This window comes from Protopterus annectens, chromosome 3.part1 (genome assembly GCF_019279795.1).
Source record: "Protopterus annectens isolate FY-2018-M chromosome 3.part1, PAN1.0, whole genome shotgun sequence".
In the NCBI taxonomy this organism is placed as follows: domain Eukaryota; kingdom Metazoa; phylum Chordata; order Ceratodontiformes; family Protopteridae; genus Protopterus; species Protopterus annectens.
Genome location: NC_056732.1, coordinates 1,652,201,141 through 1,652,223,639, shown reverse-complemented (window position 1 = coordinate 1,652,223,639; position 22,499 = coordinate 1,652,201,141). Strand labels below are relative to the sequence as shown.

General features: G+C 41.7%; 1 protein-coding gene across 1 annotated transcript in view; it reads right to left on the bottom strand.

The window, feature by feature from the left end:
- PEX1 (peroxisomal biogenesis factor 1) overlaps positions 1-22,499 on the bottom strand; it is a 1,694,243-nt gene that overhangs the window by 1,111,203 nt on the left and 560,541 nt on the right. Inside the window, exon 10 of the mRNA XM_044067676.1 lies at positions 3,320-3,452. Coding sequence (XP_043923611.1) covers positions 3,320-3,452 — 133 coding nt within the window. The remainder of the gene's footprint in view (positions 1-3,319; positions 3,453-22,499) is intronic.

Below are 22,499 nucleotides of genomic sequence, written 5' to 3'. Positions count from 1 at the left end.
GTTCTATACTAATTTTTAAGCTGTTTTCAATATTAATGTTAGTCTTCTAAAATATTCCTTATTAAGTTTTATTTACAGTTGCTCATTTTATTGTTGATTCTTCATCAATTCCCAAATATTTATACACTCCCTCTTGCTCAAGTTCTTTGATTTCACATTCCTGTCCCAGTCTGATTAATTTTCTTGGTGCTACATCATTCCTGTTTAAAGGTTGCTTTTGCACATTTATTAAGACCAAATGACATTCTTATATAATCTGAGATAGTTTAGACCACTTGTAGTTGTGTTTTCATTTCCTCATCTGACGAACTATATAGTTATAAATTATCCATACAATGTTTTCTGAAGTCAAATTGTAGCCATGACGTAGTCTATTAACTAGAGAGCTTAATGGGTTAAGGGCAAGACAAAACAGCAGTGGAGAGAGTCACCCTGGAATATCCCTCCCTTTGAATTTCTAGCCCTGGAATAATAAACTGTCCTTTATCATGTCTTAACTGTAAAATTGTTTTCCACTGTTTCATGGTCGCTATAATGTAATCAATCAGTGTAGGGTGTATCTTACACATTTTTAAGCACTTTTTTATCCATGAATGTGAAATGCTGTTAAATGCTTTTTTGTAGTCTATCAATGCCACACTTAGATTCCTCCCCTTTTTACAGCTCTCCATTATGACTTTAACAACAAATGACCCTTTGTTCCATATGACTTTCTTTTGTTACCTTTTGTTATATTTCGTCTAAATGACTGTAAATTTTATTGGCATTGATTCCAGTGTATAGTTTATGCATCGTCGGAAGGCAAGTTATAGCTTCTGGGATAGCTTGCAGGTTCGCTCTTAAGGAGGAGTCTTATTTTTCCTGTTGTTAACCAGGTTGGCATCTGTTTGGGGTGCACACATAAATATGTCTTGCTCATAAGCTAAATCGTTATGTAAAGATGTTAACATTTTAGCCAGAAGTTAGGTACTGCATCTGGGCCTGGGGATTTCCACTTAGGAGCTTTTCTTAATTTTGTTTCAATTTCCATGACCATTACTTCATCCCATTTCATTTCCTATACTTTTGAACTTCTTATTCTTTCTTTTACTTCTATGCATTCAGCATCTTTGTTATGCTCCACAGGATTTTCATAGATATTTCTCCCAAATTTATCTATTTCTTCCTTTTTCGATGGTGTTTCAATTCCTTTTACCTTGTTTCCCAATCCTCTATAAAACTTTTTAGGGTCATCAATAAACTGCTTATTTTTGCACTTTTCCTTTATATTTATCTGCACATCTTCTGCCTGTGCCGATATCTTTGGTTTATTATTTGCAATAGTATATGACAGATCCTGATCTGTTCTGATACCGAGTGTTGCTTTTATCACGTCTATCTTCCCGTGTATTTTTGTTGCTCTGTTCCCTCTTCTGTACTCTTCCAACAGTGATACTTCTTGTCTTACTGCTTTATAGTTTTCTCTGCTCGATACGTCTATGATGGCATTTGATTACTTCCCCTCTTTTCCCTTACTGCCCTGTGTTTGTTCAGTAAAACTATCTGTTATTAACTTAGATGCACAATAATATATCCTATTTACTTTGGTTATATCACACACGTTTCTATGAACAGTCCTGAATACTGTGTTCATTTGTTTTATCAAACTTCTAACATGTGGGTCTTACTTACTTTCTGGAGTCTATTTCTTTCATTGATCTTAATATGTTTCTCCATCTCTATTAAATCAAGCAACTCTTCACTTGGATCATTTTCTTCTAAACTATGGACCACTTTAACTAACTTTGTTATCCATTTCCTGAGGCCATTCTACAAAAAGTTCCAGAGCAACCTCCTGTGCCATGTTCTCTTCAGTTTCATGCTGTCATGTGTTGTGCTTTCTTAATGGGGACTCACTGGCCTACCACTCCACAACACTGGCAGCATCAGAGTTGCCACAGTTTCCTGTTTATTCCCTTGCTGTGCAACTCCAACTGAACTTTTATACTGGTTTCCTACTGAAGGTTCCAAAGTATCTTCATATGGCAAACAATGTTGCCTGCTCCACCGCTCTCCTTAATTTGGGGATTCACTATTCCATCCTAATGTGGTGTCACCAGAGTTAAATTTTCTACACTAGATCCTTCACTTTGCAGGTTATTCATAACCTCAGTTTCTATTTCTTTAACTTCTCCATTACTAATCCTCCTTTCTACTTTCCCTCTTTGTTTTATTTTTTGTACTGTAAAATTTTCCAAATCCGGATGGTTTTACCTGTATTTATCTTCAAATATCTTTGGTGCTGCTCTTTTAGTATTGATTAAATTTGCTTTCTCATTTGCATAAATATTGCAAAATATTAAATCTCTTTTTCATTCCCATGTCCGTATTTCTTTTCTTCAGAGGTCTCCTGCTCCTTCTGTTTCTCCTTTCTTGAAGGACTCACTGTTCCATTATGCTGTGATATAACCTGTGTTAAACTCTCTACACTAAATCCTTCACTTTGCAGGTATTCAATAACTTCTACTTCCATTTTTTTTTAAACTTCTTTATTAATCTTCTGTTCTACGTTCCTCCTTTGTATTCTTATTTTTTGCATTGTGAAATTTTCCATATCTGGGCGCCTTTGCCTGTATTTCTCTTCAAATATCTTTGGGGCTGCTTTTTTTGCATCGATTAATTTGGCTTTCTCCTTTGCATAAATATTGCACCATATCAGATCTCTCTCTTTCTTTCTCATCTCCATATTTCTTGTGAATACCTTTCAAAAATCTCTAAATTTTTTTCTTTATATTTTCGTACTTCCTCAATCGCTTCTTTTTCCAAATGCCCCAAGGTTTCTTGGTGTATATAATGTTTTTTTATGAATCTATTGTATTAATGAACACACAAACTTGCATTTGAAGCTTTTGACAGTTTTTCTTGTACAACTGTTTTTCTTTCCACTGATTTCTCTCGTAATCTTTCTGTACATCTTCTGTCCGGAAATTCAGGGCTTCCAGCATAGTAGTAACAATACAGAAATTCTTTCTTATTCTCGATAGTCCACTCTATCATCTTTATGGTTCTTGTTTGGCCTATCCATTTTTTCTGTTTTTGTGGACTACCACTTCCATCTACAACAGGAAGGACCAGTGAAGCTAATAATTGCAACCCTTGTCTGGACTGGTCACCAAAAAGGGGGTGGTACACCCATTGAAAGGAACAAGCATCTTTTTGTTTAACACTTGACTACATCAAATACAGAAAAGCTATTAGCACATCATGCACTTAACTAATTTAATCTTGAATAGCAACAGGCTTATTAAACAAGTTAATTTCCTTGTTTTAGAACACATACCTTTGCCCCAGTGAGAAGAATGGCTCCATTACGAAGTCCCTTTGTGAGAGAAGCAAATTCATGATACAAAGGCCGACTAGCAAGACTGTGGACAATATGTTCATATGCAGATCTTCCAAGCTCAGAAACTCCACTACAAACCAATAAATAAAACAAGTAAAATCAAAATTACCAATGCTAAGTTTCATGACACTGTTCAAATAAACTACATAACATTTCACATAAGCACCAGATAAGAAAATTACTGTACTAGAATGTGGTAAAAATGCTCTGTACATAGTCTACTGCACAAAGAAAGGGCACGTGCTTCTGTTGTGTCAGAGTTTAGGAGTGGAAGCTACATCATATCACAGGGTCAGATGGATAGGGAACATTGAGCATTTGTCTGAGATCCCCCACCCACATAACAGGAGAAGAAAGCAAACTGGTGTTTGTGGTTAATGGAATTGGAAATAATAGATGCCTCTGACATCCCAAATAAGCATGCAAGAGTGAACACACCTAATGGACATCACTATGCAAGTTGACCTGGGCTGGGACTGGGTGCACAACTGAAATGGCTCTGTTAGATACCCTGGTGCTTTGTCACAGGATGCTCTTCGTCATATAAAAGACTCAAGAATGAATTCCAGTGTCAGGTGCAAAATGCAAGGCATAAGTGCTGAGTCATTCACTCTCTAACCACAGGGGGAATGGGGATCACTGGGGGTTCAAATACTGCAAGGTAGACACATGCATGTTTCACAGTGTACCTCAAGAAGCAACCCAAAGGAAGCACAAAACTGCAGGCTGTGGGAGAAAAATACAAGCACCTCTACACTTCCTAAAAAAAATTACATTAAACTTTTTTTTTAGGGGGGTAAGCCCCTTTACACCACCCACACCCCTTGGTAACTGTATATTCCAATTTCAACACTGCACTACAGAAGGAAAATGGCAAATTACCAGAAGCCTGCTATACCACAAACTTGCACAGAAATAAAAAAAAGCTGGTAGTGTGTGATCAGCTGTAGCAGCTTTGTTTGTCTGACCAAATGAACATTTGATTAGGCATATGTATATCTCTCTCTCACACACACACACACACACACACACACACACATATATATATATATATATATATATATATATATGAATTGGGTTGGTCTGAGGCATAAGCCCAGATGGAACTGCGTTACAATCACTGGGTGTTGCAGGGATATCTGTACCATGCACACCCCAAGTGCTTTACTGCATTTAAAATAGGCATCTGTAGTTCATGTTCTTGCCTTAGTAATACATGCATTACAATTACATGTTCCATGTTTTTTAGTGTATTTCAATGTGTAGCACTCCATCACCCTTGTTTATCAATAACCGGAGTAAAGCTGTAATCCATTTGGACCATTTTTAGGCTCAGCTCAGATCACCATTATCGGTCAGTAAAGACAACATACAAACATCAGCAGTATTCCTATCAAAAATAAGGATTACATGAAGAAAACTGTAAATGTGCAAAAGTACATTCACAACCAAATTGTCTGTAAAGAACAATACAGAAAATGTAGCACAGTATTCTTGCATTGGAAAAAAAATAAAAATGAACAGAAAGAGAAAGCCATTTGAAAATATATTGTTTGTCCATTCTCATCATAAACAGACAAAAAGCTGATTTTTCTTAGGGTTTTAGAGTTCTGTCAAGACAAAATGCAACTTGTCTGTATACATCTAAGCAGTGAAAAATTCCTACTCCCTTATTTTCAGGACTAGGATAAAAAGCAGGGAGATGACTAGTTTGGTTAAGGACAAGTTCAGACACCACTTTTGGTGTGAAGGAAGAGCTGATTCTGAGACTCACCCTGTCTTTATAAAATACTGGGAAAGGCTGAATACACAAAGGTCTATAATTCAGAAATCCTTTTAGGAGAAGTTAAGGGTACCTAAAAAACTGTCTTCCACGTTAAAGATTTTAGAGAAGCACTGCCTGCTGGTTCAAATGGAGTTAGAATTAACTATTCTAACACATAACTAAAATCTCAAGGAGGAGCCACACTTTTCTTTGGTAGTCTGATGGGAAGTGCTCACTTACGAAACTGCTTGACCTGAAAAAAACAAATACAAGGAAGGATCAGAAACTGCTATTAAAAAGGAATAATTAGTAGAACATATAAAATATTGCACAATAACTATAAGAATCAATTAGAGGAGGTTAGAAAGGATTGGGAAGAAAGGATGGATAAGAAATTCACAAAGAAACAATGGGAGGATATATGTATGTCTCCCAAATATGCAACAAAATCTAGAAGATTTAGGATTTTTGCCTGGAAATGTTTACACATATATTTTATACCCCAAGTAGACTCCAGATAATTTTTCCTTAGGTACACAGTAAATGTTGAAGGTGTGAGGGGAAGAAAGAAGTAATTGGGAACATATTTTCTGGGAGTGTGGTCAGTTGACTTTAAGGATTACCTGCGGGATGCACTATTGGAGATGATGGGTGGGCAAATTGGTCTGACGAGGGAGATGATTTTTCTGAGCTATGATACAGAATCAGAAATGCCTAGAGGTGGTAAGACCTTGCTGTGTCTAATAATGGTGGCTGCCAAAAAAGCAATTACTAGAAAATAGAAATCAAAATCTAAACCAAATATACTGGAAGATAAAACAATTGGAATTTACACCTTTAGAAAAAGGTTGGAGCAAACTACATAGGAAAAAATGGGAGTTGTGGGAATACATATAAGAGAGGAATAAGGCCTAAAACACAGCAGGACATAAATGAGCTATGTAATGTTTGGGTGAGAAAGATTGGGAAGATAAGTGACATATAATGTCTGCAACTGGAAGTGTGCCAGTATGGTTTGTGATGTAAAATGCTTGAGACTAGGATTGTGTCAGTATGGTTTGTTTTTATTTATATAAATGTATGATTGTCTGTGTAGTAAGTGTTGATTTAATGAAGATGTTTTTTATTTAAAAAAGCAAGAGTTGAATAATTTATGTAATATTTGCTTAAGTTATATGATATACAGTAATATATGTGAAGTATAATGTTTGCTATGTTGATATAGTTTGATCACTTTCATATGAATGTAAATTTGCTTATTTCACAAGTGATCATTCAATAAAGCTGTTGGGGGGGGGTCCAGTGGCAAAAAGGCTGACGTGTTTGAGAGATGTACTGAAATGTCTGATGAGCCACAATTAAGGAGTCCACATAGGAAATGAAAAATAGGGGTGTCTCAGATTAAGATGGGTTCTATCCTTTGTTTTGCACCAAAAATAAAATAGTTTCCATTTAGATAAACAAGATTTCCTAGTAGGTTTTCTTGCCTCCTTAAATACCTGTAGTACCGCCTCAGAATAAAGGTAACACCCACCCTATCATCAAAACTAAGATTTATGGCTTGAAAACTGGATGTACCAGTTATTACCTCTCCTACGTTAGCACGGACAACCTGTGTGGTAGTTTGCAGCAACTCTTCTTAGCCAACTGCATGAGAAGGAAGAAGCAGTGTTATTGGGGCCAAAAAGGGGTCACTAGCATTTCTGGAAGGTTGTTCCTTATGAGAAGAACCCTGGAAATGAGAGGAAGGGGGAAGAGTGCAGAAAAATCCATATCCAGGGAGGTGAAAGGGCAGATGTCTTCCAGGCCACTATCAAAGGTGTCTTGGAAAAGAATAGTTTTAGTTGTCTGCTAAGTTTGAAGGTAAGGGGATCTATTTAAGGAATCCCCCACTAGGGGACTGTTTGTAGAAAGACCGGTCAGTGTAGCACCCACTTATGAAGGTCTGTCCTGGAGCTGCTCGAGGAATCTGCAACTGTTTTCTGCTCTGAAGGAACGCATGTTACCTGAGAGAAAGAATATGTTGAATGCCTATGTCCCAGGCTATCAAGGTCAGCCTGCAGAGGGAATAATATTTTGTCCCCCCTTGTTTATGCACCATATCACTGTGGTATTGTCAGTGATCACCTGTAATGTGCCTGATGTCCCAAAGCTAGTTTAGGGCTTTTATAACCTTGTAAGCTGCATCAACTATTTTGAGACTGAAGTGTTTCAGTTTTGTGGTTCCAAAACTCCCTGTACCTTGATGTCTTAGGAGAAGACTCCCCAAGGAAAGTCAGAACCATCTGTGGCTACAATTTGATAAGAGTTTGGGGGGGGGGCTTCCAAACTGGCGAACCTTGACTGACCTACTAAAGCAGCTCTTTCTTCACATAGAGAAGTACTGGCATTAACTGAGAGACAGGAAGGGAGTTGTTGGGGTATCACTGTATCTTCCCTCGTTTGAAGTCTGGAATAAGGAAAAAGACAGTTCTCAGAAACGTCCTTGCTGCAGTAGGAAATAAAGATCTAAGGTATGCCCCTTTTCTGGTGGAAGGAAAGCAAACATGAGAAGTGCTTAGGCACCATACAAAAAAACAAACAAAAAAAAACAGAGTAAGACAGATGCATGGATAAATTCTTTATGTTTACAGTGAATCCAAGTTGATCCAAATGGTTCTTCCTGACTAGATGGAGATGAACTCAGACAACTGTCCAAGTAAAGGAAAAATATGCATGTCTTGAAGCCTGTAGTAAACCAAGTACTGGAGCAAAGTACTTGGTGAAAATTCTTAGAATGGTAGAAAGTCTAAAAGGTAAAGAAGTAAACCGATAATGAAATCCCAAGGTACAGACTCAAGGTCTATGATTCTTGTGTCTGGAATGTGAAAGTACAGTTCTGTAAGTAAACTTACCACAACAGTAGATGTTTCAGTGATCAGTGCTGTAGTAGTCTAAGCTATACAGAGTAATGTTCCGTCAAGGACAAAACTGCCAGCCAGCTTCCAAAGCTTCAGTGTACTTTTCACATACCCAAACCATTAGCTAACTTGAGCTGCAGGCTAAATGCAGACATGCTGTAAGATGGATGGCAAACTGGCTGACAGATAGAATCCACTTAAGCAGGTACCACTTCAAAAAGCCAAAAGTGAGTACTGCCATTCTTCAGCGCTCAGTACTGCCACTCCTGTTCAGTATCTACTTCTCAAATCTCCAAACCTTAACCCAGACATGTGGCTAACAATTTTCCAATGATCACAAACTGAGTGCTGTCATTCACTCAGCATCCAATCTGTTACTATATCAGGGCTAAGTTACACTAATCAATGGTGTACTAGAATTATCATCATTGTCATCAACTCTTTTTCCCTTTTTTCTACATGGGGTCAAGGTATCGTGTCAACTATCACCATCTCTCTTGATTCAATGTCACTCTCCTACCTTCTTCAAGAGTCATGCCAGAAAGTCACAGGTTTTGTGTCACACAATCCATACAGCTTTTTGCTGGCTGCTCTTGTTTCCTTTTACTGCCTACCTGGAAGCCCCAAATCTTTTTCACCAGAATGTCTTCTGCTTTACTGCACATACGGCCAAATCACCGTAAACTGTTCTCTTCTACCTTTTCTTCAATTGGAGCTACTTGGGCATCTGCTCTGATGTCTTCCTCTGTTTATTCCATAGTGTACCAGCTGTCTCAGGCTCTTCATCTCTATCATTTCTAGCTTCCTCAAATACTCTGCCTTCACTGCCCAGGTTTCTGTACCATACAATATTACTGGCTTTTATACCTTACTTTTCAGCTTCTTTGGCATTTTTCTGTCATACACCACCCACTGACACTCTGTGCCAGTTGGCTGCAGAGCCTTTGATTCTATCGGTGACCTCCTCATTCAGACTTCCCTTTTCCTCAATCACCTCTCCCAGATACTTGAAACTGTCAACCCATTTCACTACCTTCCATTCTGTCTCAATTTACAGATTCTTCTGATGTCCCAGAGTTGCTGCTATTACAACCGTCTTATCTGCACTTACTTTCATCCCACATGCCTTCAGTTTTGCATTCTACTCCCCTACCATTTGCTGACATTCTTGTTCAGTATCTGCCTGCAATGCCACATCAACTGCATAAAGCAATTTTACTGATCTGTCTCCGACCTCTCTGCTAGTGTTCTCCATCACCATTATAGTAGTCTTAGAGCTAAACCCTGATGCATATCCACTGGGAACCACTCATCAACTCAACCCTGTTTATACATGTGTCATTGGGTCCTTGTACATAACCTGCCCTAATGCTATCCCAGCTTCTGAGACTTTGAAGCATTGCAAGAATTGTCCAAATCATTTTTCTTGGGATCTTATCAAATACTTTCTCCAAGTCTAGGAATGCCCACTTGGACTCATTCCTCATCTTTGGCTTCTTCTCAACTCACTGCAAACATCAGGTCTGTTGTGTTGGTGTGTTCCCTTTGCTCTTGTACAGTAGCACTGGAAAGCTTACTCTCCAGTCATAATGGGACACGCCTTTCTCTTCAAACCACTGTGAGCACCCTAAGAAGCTATGTTTTCCTTAACTTGACTGCTGACCACCAGAAAGCTTAATAACTGCTTTATAGGTGACAGCTTGGAATCTGTGCTTATATTCTGAACCTAGTGAGAGTAGGAGCAGAGTGCATTGATTCCGGACTCTTTCTGGTAGGAGAGTGAGTGTCTGTGCTTAACGTACCCGATTGGTCTGGTTGCTATTTGAGGCATCTACCAGAAAAAGGCTACAAGCCTGCAGACCCTTGCATCATGTGGGACAAGACTGTGGATCACCAAACAGGCCGTGACCTGCTTCTCTTCTTAGGATTGGTGCTAACATTTTGCTTCTGGTGAGAGAAGAAGCAAAGGAGTATTGTATCCCAACAAACTGAAGCTGTGCAGAGACCAGCATTAGTAGCAGCCAGGCAGTAGCCATTGCGACTCCCCTCTTTTCATCATTCTTAACAACCTAATTCTTTATTAGTAGTGTTTGATTTCTTCCTAACTTGAGAATACCTGCCTAAATACTTAATCCTTAAATTTTCAGGGTCTACGTATTAGTTTCCCATCAAGTGTTTGGCAGTGCTCTGTATAGACTCAGACACATTGAGTGACATTTTTCCTGTAAAAGGAATACATAAGGAAACAGCTCCAGTACTTAGTAATAGTGACCATCCCTCCTGGCATGTCTAAAGGTCAGTTACCTGTGCTTTCTCCTATTAACCTGGTGAATTTGGGCATTCTGAGGCAGTGTAGCAACTGCCTCATGTACACAGACAACCCTCTCCTCTTACCTCCCAAAACTCAGACTTGTGAGAGATGCACTTATATCTCCAAATTGGAAGCCATGCACTCTCCAGCCAAAACCAGAATAGCCAGTCAAAACTGGAATAGCTAGTCAAGAGGACAAGATAAGCACCTGCACCACACCACATGGAACACATAGCCCTCCAGAACACCCACCATCACAGTCCTCACATAAAACACAAACCACACATCCACCTTTGCGGAGGTTATCAATAGAAATCTACCCAAACAACGGAGACCTCCAAGGCAGAAACGCACTCTACCACCACAACACAGCACAAACCACAAGACACATAGCTCACCTACACAGTGTGCCCCTCAACCTAAGCTCCTAAGGCAAAACAGCTTGCTCAATACACTAATCATAGGTGACTCGATAGTGAGGCACACTGATGTCCACTCACTAGGTTGAATAAGGAGAAGGTAACAGTCAGCTGTCTATCAGGTGCCAGAATCTGACACATAACACAAGCACTCAGGTCACTTCACAACAAGTACAAGTATGACTCTGTCACTGTCCATGCAGGTCTGAATGACGTGAGACGCACCTCCCTGGACTACATGAAAAGAGACATGGAAGAGCTCTAGGATTATGTGGCCCAGGCAGGTATGACACTAGCCCTGAGCAGCATCCTACCGTTGCCCAGAATGATACCTCAGTACAAGCAGAAAATGATTGACTTCAACAACTGGCTAAGTTTCTGGTTTCATTCTAAGGAGATCCAGTATCTGTCTGCTTGGGATGACCTGCATCTGTCAACCCTGGGTTTCCGGATATTGGCTAAGGCTCTTGCCATCCCTATAGTGCTTTTTTTAGGCGATATTCCAAAGACCAAATTACCACCATAACAGCTATAAATAAATGCAATCAGAGGGTCATGCTGCTTAACGCTAGAAGTCTAAATCTCAAGATGCACTTGCTCGAAGCACTCCTCAAAATGGAGAACATCAACTTTTGTGGTGTAACAGAGACCTGGTTTAAAGCAGCAGAAAGCACCCTTGTGCTACCAGGCTATAAACTCATTCCATACCTTTCGGCCCCAAAATATGGACTGAAGCTCCAAATGTGGTGGTGTCTCCATATTCATAAAGGATATGAGCACCTCCAGACTAGTAGCCCAGATTAACGCACCTGAGATACTTCAGGTACAACTAACATTGGGTAAGACGGCGATTCAGGTTGTAGCCTGCTATAGGTCCCCAACCATGTCCCAAGACTCTCACTCCATGTTTCTAAGCACCCTGGAAACTACTAGGGTCCAACTCAACACTCTCATACTAGGAGTCCTCAACTACCCCTCCATCAAATGGGAAAACTACTCATGCACCAATATACTAGCCCTACTCTTCCTGGAATTCATCAATTCTACTGCCCTGGACCAGCTCATTCTTAGCCCTACTACAGGAAGCAACATTCCTGACCTGGTTATTACTAACCTGGGCAACCTGTTGCTCTACACCAATAGCCAATTCCTCCCTGGTTAGATCCGTCCACAAACTAATCACCATGGAAATCCACATCTCACCCACACCCCCCCGCAAAGGTAACCACCATGAAAACCTTCTACAAAGCTGACTTTGGGTTCCTAAAAACAGAGGTGGCTAACTTCACAGCACCCATGTCAATGGAAAATAATGCATAACTGCCAAATCATACACCAATACACTGTACAAACATGTACATAAATGCATGGAACTAGCCATACTGAACAAAACCAAGACGCTCTCCTCCAAAAAAAGGAAGCCAATCTGGTGGTCCCCTGCCATTAATAAACTCTACAACAGAAGGAAGAAACTGTTGCAGAAAAAGGTGAAGTCCCAAGACTGGAAAAACTCTCTTTTTAGCCTCAGCAAAAAGTTGAGATCCCTCTTCAAAACTTCTAAAGCCAGCTATGAAGGCAGAATTCAGGCAGACACTAAAAACAACCACAAAGCCTTCTATAGTTATATCAAGAATCATCACGGCAATACCAATGTTTGCTGTGAGTTACTGCAAAGTGGTACCTCCTATACTGAGCCAACAGATATTGCCAACATACTGGCCGACAGATTCAGTGCCAATTTTACCCCTCTCTCCCCCCTAAAGGACAAATCACAATACTGGAAGAATGCCAGGCACCCAGCATTACTGCAGCACAGTTTAAAGCTGCATTGTCCAAGGCCAAGAATACAGCTTCCATGGGACCCGGCAATATCCCTGGATGAGTTCTACATGAACTACAAAGTGAACTGGCACCACATCTGTGTGCCCTGTTCAATCACAGCCTCACCTCAGGCTTTATCCCTACCTAATGGCGCACTGCTACAGTAATCCCTTCTCCAAAAAGGGAGAGTGACTACAGACCCTTTATGGACCTATTTAACAAGGATATAGGGAATCTCCAAACTCTAGATCCCACGCAGTTGGGTTTTGTGAAAGGTAGATCATGCCTGCTCAACCTGGTTGACTTCTTTGAGTCAGTCACCAGAGCTGTGGATGAGGGCAAGGCAGTTCACACAGCCTACCTCGATGTGGCCACGGCCTTTGATACCATTCCCCACTCAGGAATTCTTGATAAACTCACCAAACTAGGCATCAACCCCTATATCACTAGGTGGGTTGCAAACTGGCTCAAAGATGGAACCCACAGCGTGAAAGTAGCGGACTCCAAGTCAGACTGCCGACCAGTCATGAGTGGAGTCCCACAGGGATTGGTCCTAGGTCCTCTTCTGCTTGGCATCTACTTCTCAGAAGTCCAGGCCAACATGGAGGGACTCTGGCTGACCAAGTTCACAGACGACTGCAAGCTGGGAGCCATTATCAACTCCCCAAGTGATGCAGATATCCTACAGAAAGGCCACACTGAGACCAATGACTGGTGTTGAAACCATGGCCTTAAGCTTAATGCCAAAAAATGCATCCTCATCACCTTTGGGAAAAACTCAGTTCCCACTAATTACAACATTGATGGGAGCCCACTGAACACTGAAGGCATTATAAGAGTTCTGGAGAGACAGGTTGACAGCAACCTCTCCTTCGACCACCACACTGCCACTGTGGTTGGAAAGTCCTTCCATGTGGCATATCTCATTACCAAGGGTTTTACATCCAGGAAGGAAGAAGTCATCACCTCTCTCTACTCTTCCCTCATTAGGCCAATCATCGAGTATAATGCCCCATTTGGAATGTATCTCACTAGACACATGCAACAGTTGGAAAGGCCACAAAACTACCTCACAAAGTGGATCCTAGGCTTAAACACATGTCCTACATGGACAGACTCAAAAAACTCCAGCTATTCTCTGTATCATATCGTCTACTAAGAGGTGATCTCTGCTTGACTTACAAAGCCATGTCTGACCCAGCTCTGTTAGAAATGCTACATCTAAAAAAATCCAAATCCCTCCGCATCACATGTTTCAGAGACCTTAACCTCATTATCACAATCAACAGAACATGCTGGAGGGACAGGTTCATAACCCAGAGACTGCCCATGCTCTAGAATAGACTTCCCATACATGTCAAGCAGTGCACCTCACTGGCCCTCTTCAAAAGAAATCTTGATGAGTGGATGGGAAATAGAAAGTTCACCCTGGGGATCACTGCAGTGGCTCTACTTGATAGAAGCACTGAGAACTAACGTTGGGTGGCATGATGCCAGGGCACTTCTATGGGCTAGGCTTGTAAAGGTTCCAGGGCCATTAGCCTAGTACACACCTATGAACCTATGACCATCATGATGACCATACGTCAGAGACCTCATCTAGGCCTGCTGCTTTCCCTAACTTCATTTACCTTAGTGTTCTTCTTCATAGGTTGTGTACGAGGACGTACAGCTCCCATGGGACTTTTCCCATTCAGAAGGTGCTGGAAATGCTCCTTCCATCTGCCGCTGATGTCCTGTGCACTGGTGAGCAGACTGTTGATAACATCCCTTATGAACGGTGTACGATGCCCATCTTTATCTCTGTCTTTGCCTTGCAACCTGATACAGTTTCTTTGTGCCACCTGCTGAGTTACTTTCCATTATCTGGTACAGTGCCTCTGATGCCTTGTTCTTTGCTACTGCAACTGCTCTCTTAGCCTCTTTGTCAGCCAGCCAATAATCCTTCTTAGCCTGGCCCATTTCCATCATGACTTACTTCTTCCTGCGCACTCTCTTTGTTTTGATAACTTCTGTATTCCACCACTGGCTATTTTTATGCACCTTATTTCCACACATGGCTCAGCCATACATCTGTTCTACAGTATTCACACATGCTGTTTTAAAATACTGCCATTTCTCTTCAATTACACCTACACCCTTTTCTTCTTGAGGTGCTAGAATCAACTTCCAAGTATTCAGCCTTCTCTGACTGCTGCATGCAGCGGATTGTGGCCACCAGTGGCTTATACTAGGGGAAAACAGTTTTAATTGGGATAACTCTGCAATATCTGATTCTACGCACAAGTTCATAGGAGATTAGTAGGCTAATGGCTCATGAACCCTCACAAACCTAGCCAGTTTTACCCAGCTGGGTTTTGACTATTTTTACAGACTGCATCTGTCTGTACTGGACATGGGCATTACCCCAGGAGTGAATTTCCTATTCACTGGTTTCAACTGTGCTTGAAGACCATCAGGAAAGGGCTCTGCTTCATGTTAACAGGAAATTTATTCCAGAGGAGAGGCGATCTCTGGAACAGATATCAGTCTCTCCAGCATGACCTATTCATGTCACAGATCAGGTTTACATCTTTGGAGCACATGACCCTCATACAGTTAGTTTTGCGAAAATGCAACAATTCCACGAAGGCTGTGCCAGAGATGGCCTTTTAGGTCAGGCAGAGATCAACCCTCAGTAATCAATAAGAAACTGAATACAGTAAGGGAGCTTTTAATCGGTCCGTATATGACATTTAGGTTATACCCTGTATTTTTCTGGTGAGAAACCTCTGAGGACACTCCAACTACTGCAGGTACTTGGCGAGATACATGTCAAAGGGTGCACTGCAGTCGATTACTGGTCTGATGAAGGCCCAGTACAGTGGTATTATGACATCCTTAGACCTGGATGCCATGCCCTTACTTATAAGCTGAGCCCCATTGAAGGATTTTCTCATGACCGTGGACACATGACCAAAGTTCAGATTACTATCCGAGTACTGAGATCTCTCACCACTGGGTCCACTATAAGGGAGGTTCTATCAATGCTGTAATTTGCAGGGGTATCTGATTTCCCAAAGTGTATGATTATGCGCTTCACATTTAGTTTGAGGCCACGGCTCTGACATCAATCAGTCTGTCAGACCTTTCTGTAGGATATCATCATCATCTGGGGAGTCACTGATTGCCCCAACTAGCAGTCATCAGCAAACCTGGACAGCCAAAGGCCATCTACATTCGCCTTGACATCTAAGAAGTATATCCCAAACAGGAGGGTGCCCAGCAATGAGCCTTATGATACTCCACTGGTGACTAGCCTCTTGCTGGATGTGGATTCTCCCACTCTAACAACATGTGTCCTATCCGTGAGCCATTTGGCTATCCACCTGAGGATGTACAGGTTCATACTCAATTCTGTGAGTTTATCTATAATACCTAAGTGGGATACTGTATCAAATGCCTTGGCCAGGTCAAGGTAGGTGGTATGCACTGTCCTACTCTCATCCATGGCCTTGGTGATCTTCAAAAAAAAGTCCACCACACTGAGCAGGCAGGACCTGCCCTTGATTAAGCTGAACTAAGCTGGGTCAAGAGTCTGGAGATTTCCTAGGTTATTGTTAATCAGGTCCATGATTATCCTTTCCATAGTCTTGCATGTGAGGCTAGTCAGACTTATAGGTCAGTAGTTTCCTGGGTCGGCTGATAGTCCCCCCCCCCTTATGCATAGGGATGACTATTGCTGTCCTCCACTCTACTGGGACAAGGACTGGTGACTGTAGTGAAAACAGGATCTGAGTGGGTCTGCTAGGTCATGTTTCCAGATATCTAACAGGCACCCTGGGATTCTGTCAGGGCCCATCGATGCCGTGACTTTAGATTTAGAGAGTGCAGTGATGAGATGTTATTTTGTGATAACAGGCAAAGTAATGATTAGGGGTATTTCATGGGGAGTGGCCAGAGGTGATGAGGGGGTGAAATTTGAGAGGAATTTATCAGCCAGCAGGTTTGCCATTTCTTCTGGCTGAGTATAGGTAGTTGCCATCTACAGCCAATGCAGCAAATTGTTGAGCATTTTCTTTAAGATTTCGGACATAACTAAAAAACACTTGGTGATTATTCTTTACTTGGGAAGCTATTTTAGTCTCGCATTTAAGCTTATGAAGACTTGACTAGTTCCCCGATTTGCCTGTTGAGACTAATGAGCGATTTTTGTCTCTGTTGTGCACCTTTCCATTTACTTCTAGACAGGGATTTCCATAGCCTATTTATGCAAGGAGTCCACCAAGGTAGCTTGTTTTTCTGGCTAGACCTCTGTTTACTTTGGTCTGGTACTGCCATTTTTATAAAGTTGTTTAAATGGTTGTACAGGGCATTCATGTATACTTCTGCATAGGTCTCCATGTTTTTGGGGTTAGGGGGAGCTTTAAAATTATCTATGCTAACACTTAATAGAAGGTAATTTGCCTTGGAAAAATTTGGGGGGGGTTTAGGGTTTGATCATGGTTCTACCTTTACATTTATTTTAAGGGAGACTGATTTATGAACTAATCTTACCAATGAGGACATTACACTTGGGGGGGGGGGGGTGTAACATTCCCCATGTTTGCGAGTACTACGTCAAAAATATTTGAGTCCCTACTGGGAGTTCAAACCAGCTGTTCCAGAGCTTTTGCACTGACAAACTCCAAGAATCTCGGAGCCTGCATGTTAGTGGTCGTACATGTTTCCCAGTTTATGGAGAAGTTAAAATTGCCCATGACTAGTCTTTTGGACTAAATGGTAAGTGAATCTAGTAACTTCAGGTATGCAAAATGGTTTTTATGGTTCATAGCTAGGGATCTGTAGCTGTAGCTAGCGATGACATGGTGGGGGATTTTGTCTATGGTCAGCTGGACATGGAGTAGCTCAAGCGAGTCATCCTGTTTGACCAATCTAGATTATTTTTTTATGTAAATGTTAACACCTGCACCTTTTGTTTTTCCTTTTCAGTGGGTGAGTCTGTGTGTGTGATAGGCATTGTAACCTTGCACTGCTGCGGTGCTTTCCGGAGCCTTGAACTAAGTTTCTTTAAATGTACAAACGTCAGCATTCTCCAGGGCAAGGAGAGCTTCCAGGGAGTGCAGTTTCTTGTTAAAACTCATACCAGTACCTTCAGCTTGGCATTAGAAGAATTTGTTACACTGGTAGGTCTGTTGATTTGGCACTGCCTAAAAAACGCACTATGGGGGTGGCCAATACCTTGGCCAGTATTCGAAAGCCTAGCGGCAGCAGGTCCAGGCCGTCTCTGGCAAAGGAGTATGGTATATTGATCATGTTGTACTCCAATGACAATGTGCTGCCACATGAATCAAAAGTAAACTACAGTTAAATCTTTGGGGGCTGAAGGGCATTCTTGAATTTTAGTATCTTACTAGAATTTGCTTAATTGTTTGTGGTCTCTTACATACAAATTCAGTGTTGAGAGGGCTTCATTTGTCACAGTCTGGCATTACATCTGCTTTCCAACTGGGAGATATCTGACCTCTACACAGAAGGCTGGGTAAAACTAATGCAAGGAAAATAGGATCCAGAAAGCCATAAATTGAGCCAACTGCAATAAAACCAGTAACATCCAAAAAGCACTCCGGACTCAGAAATCCATATAAACATTTATAATCTTACAAAGCTTTCAGGATTTCTCCCTTCATCAGTGTTAAAAAAAAAAAAAAAACATCAGTTACTTAAATACCAAATTCAAATTTAATCACAAAACACAGCCCCCAGTCAGAACACAGTTAATTAAGTTTAGTAAAAGATTTACAAAAGTATTCACTATGTAATTTTTAAAATTCAGCATTAGAAAACAACATTACCTGATATTCTCAGGTGGTCTCCTATCCAAGTACTAGCCAAGCCCAACCTTGCTTAGTTTCTAACATCAAACAGCATCAGATTTATTCAAGGTACTACGATTAAGCAGATGACAGTGTAAAGGTTATTTCAACTTATTTTGTTTCTGCTTCAAAACTGGTTTTAAACAGCTGAATTAATACCAGGTTCACAGTTGGCCTGTAACCATAAAATCCACTCACACGCAATGGTTTCTAGTTTGTTATTAAAATCGACACCTTTAGAGCTTTAGCCAACACATAAATAGTCCTAAAGTTAAATATATGATCAGAATCTCGTTGTGGCTTGCTTAGCCATCAACATCAGCAAACTAAGGACTGGCTCATGTTTTATGTCTGGGGAAGGCCTTCTCTCAAACAGATCAGCAGTAAGGCTGATGTTATGTCTATTACTTTCTCTCCACATTTCTGACATAAGGGCCTATTGCTCACTCAAAGTGATCTACTCCAGGACACCACCAAAATGCATCTAGATCCCCAGGACTTGTCCCTTACATCACCAGCACCTGCCAATCTTGAGGTTGTATAAAATATTTAAGTTGCTGTTAAAAAGAAGTTATGTACCTACCATAGTGTTCCATGTGAGTTGTCCATCTCGCCTTCATTCTTACTGATGGGTTCGGAGCCGATCCTCGGATCTGACTCAGCCAAAAACAAAAGGTCGAGGTCTTCAACCAGCTTGTGGCTCACTCCCTATCCCATGATGCACTGGCGCTTCCCCCAGATCTTGTTTGCTGCCAACAAAGTTATATGTCAACTCCTAATAGACCCAACAGCACAGAATACACTAGAGAAAGGTCAAAGTACAGCCATGCCTCACCTCATGTTCTCGGTCCTCAAGAAGCCTGGATGGGGGTTGGAGGGTGGGATGTAAGAATGAAGGCGAGATGGACAACTCACATGGAACGTTATGGTAGGTACGTAACTTCTTTATGTGAAATTGTCCTATCTCGCCTTCATTCTTACTGATGGGATAGTGTCCCAAGCACCATCTTATTGGATGGCTCACGGGAGAACATTCTTCAGGACAGTGGAACCAAAAAAAACCCTGTCCCTTGAGGCCCTATCCACCTACTAAGTGATAAAGGTATGAGGCCTTGACCAAGTGGCTGCTGCACAAATGGTATCTATAGGTAGTCTGGCTGAATAAGCTGAAGAAGTGGAGACAGCTCTAGTTGAGTGGGCCTTTATCTTGTCTTGCAATGGTCTAGTCACTGAATTTTAAGTAAATGAAATGCAATTGGATAACCATTTTGATAATGTCGTCTTTACTACAGGAGCACCTTTCCTGGAGTCTGAGAAGGAAACAAAGAGTTGATCTGTTTTCCTGAAGTCTTTGGTTCTGTCTAAATAAAAATGAAGCTGTCTGTGAACATCAAGCTTGTGCAGCATGTACTCTGTCTTACTGCCATAATTAGGGAAGAATACAGGTAACTCTATAGACTTATTCAAATGTGTTTCCAAACATATGGTCTTAAATGGATAGTGCCTTTTAGAAAGGCTTTCGAAAGTCTATGAGACATGACATTACACCCCCCATCACCAACATGAAAATTCGAGATTGCTCCCAATTGAACTCGAATAGTAGCGGCAGCTGCTCCCTCATTGAAAAGTTTTGTCAAAAGTTTCAAAATTTAGGATATTGGAGCTAAGTAAGGATTAATATAATTATGAACTGCCTATATTGAGAATCTCTTCCATTTGCTGAGATATAATTTCCTAGTGGATGGTTTGTGAGAGGATGTCAGAATATCCTGAGCTGCAGCTAAAAGATTCTGAAGCCTGGCTATGTTTGGAATTGGAGCAGCCAAGCTGTCAATTTGATGGATGAAAAACTCCCGATGAATGAATCAGGAGGTCTGGAGCTGGGTCCAGGATTCAAGGTTCTTCCAATAGATGAGGCCGAAGAAAGGGGCTATTAGAATGAAGGTCCTTCCCAGAGCACTGGCTTTTTGTAAAACTTTGGGTATCAGTGGTAATAGTGGAAAAGCATAAAGGAGACCAGGGGCCAATCATGTACAAGTGCATCCCTTCACCCCGGGAGGGGGAATTAGGGCAAAGTAGCTGTTGCATTTCGTGTTTGTGGGCGTGGCAAAGAGATCGCAGTAAGGCTGGCCCCATTTGCGGAAAATCATTTCCGCGACTTCTTTCTTGAGGGACCACTCGTGAGGCAACAGAATTGCCCTGCTCAGTTTGTCTGCTGTCACGTTGGACCTCCCTGGGATGTGCGTTGCTATTAGAAAGCGCTGGGAGGAGGTTGCCCACTGCCATAGTCTCAAGGCCTCTCGACATAGGGGTAAGATTTGGTTCCTCCTTGTTTGCTTATGTACCAGACTACTGATATGTTGTCTGTTGGTATCGCAATGGTCCCAAGAGGTAGAGAGTTGTGAAAGGACTGCAACACTAGAAGAACCACTCTCATCTCTAGGACATTGACATGCAGGAAAGCTTCATGTTCCTTCCATGTGCCTTGCGCTGTTCTTCCCTGATAATGCCCCCCCCCCATTAGAGAATCATCCGTGGCCACTATGGCTGCAGGGGTGGGTAGAACAAAAGGACGGCCTATCGTTACACAATCTGATGTTAGCCACCACTGAAGGTCCTTCTTGCAGGAATTCATGATTATTATCTGATGTGACATTGGGAGATCTTGAAAGGACCACTGCATGAAAAGGAGGCACTGTAGTATCCGCATATGCATCCGACCCAGTGGAATTGCAAGAATCGCTGCCACCACTGTACCCAGTAACTTGAGAACTGTCAAAGCTGGGACTTTTGCTTTTGAGAGGAGGGTCAGAACCTGGCGTCGGACAGCACAAACCCTGTCTGATGGAAGCTTTAAGGTCATTGTGGTGGTGTCCAGATCTGCTCCTATAAAAACAGTATGCTGCGATGGCAATAAGACAGACTTTTCTAAGTTTATGGTAATTCCCAACTGACAGCAGAGCTTCAGAGTTGTGTCCCTTGCTTGAATGAGTTGTTGCCTGGTGGTGGTAGTTAGGAGCCAGTCATCTAGGTATGGAAACACCTGGAATCCTAAACGTCTCAGGCAAGCCGTGCCTACTACCATGCACTTAATGAACACTCTGGGGGCTGTTGTGAGACCAAAATGCAGTGCTTGAAACTGATAGTGACTGTCTCCCAGCCAAAAGTGCAGGTGATCTCTACATGGTCTGTCCATTTTTATGTGGTAGTACGCATCATGGAGATCTATCGAGCACATCAAATTGTCTTTTTCTAGAAAAGGAAATACTGACTGCAGTGTAACCATCTGGAACTTTGTCTTCTTCACAGATTTGTTTAGTCTGCTGAGATCCAGAATGGGTCTCCAGTCTCCTGTTTTCTTTGGAACTAAAAAGAACCTCGAGTAAGTTCCAGATCCTATTTGGTCTGTGGAGACCCATTGGATGACTCTTTTTCCTAGCAACCTTTGGACCTCTACGGCTGCTTGCTTCTTGTGACTGGGTGGAATGTCTGGAATCTTTCTTATCAAGGGAGGTGGAATGGAAAAGGGAATAGAGTAACCTCTGGATATGATACTTTGTACCCAGCTGTCTTTTGTTATTTTTAGCCAGGCATCTAGGTACAAAGATAAAGTATCCCCTGACTGCCTCCAGAGTTGGACAGGTGGGCTTCCTTTCAGGAGCACTGAGAGGGCTTCTCAAAGAACTGTTCCCTGTCACCCTGATTCTGTGGACCCCCTCTGCCGCGTGGTCAGCATCTTCCATTATTGCCCCCTCCTCTGCCTCTGGAGGGAGGTTCAACAAGTGTGTCCTGAAAGGCTCCTTGAGATTTTCAGAACCACATTTTCCCCCATTCTGACCTTTGGGGTAAGGTCTGGTAGGTGTGGTAAAACGGACTCCGACGGCACACAGAGTCTTAAATGTTTCTTTTACTTTGGGTCCAAAAAGGGATGAGCCTCAAAAGGGGTGTTGAATAAAGGATGACTTGAAGAGCTCCGCAAATGAACACAAGCACATCCAGGAATGTCTCCTAAGAGCAATTCCTGCACCCACTACTCTACTCGCTCC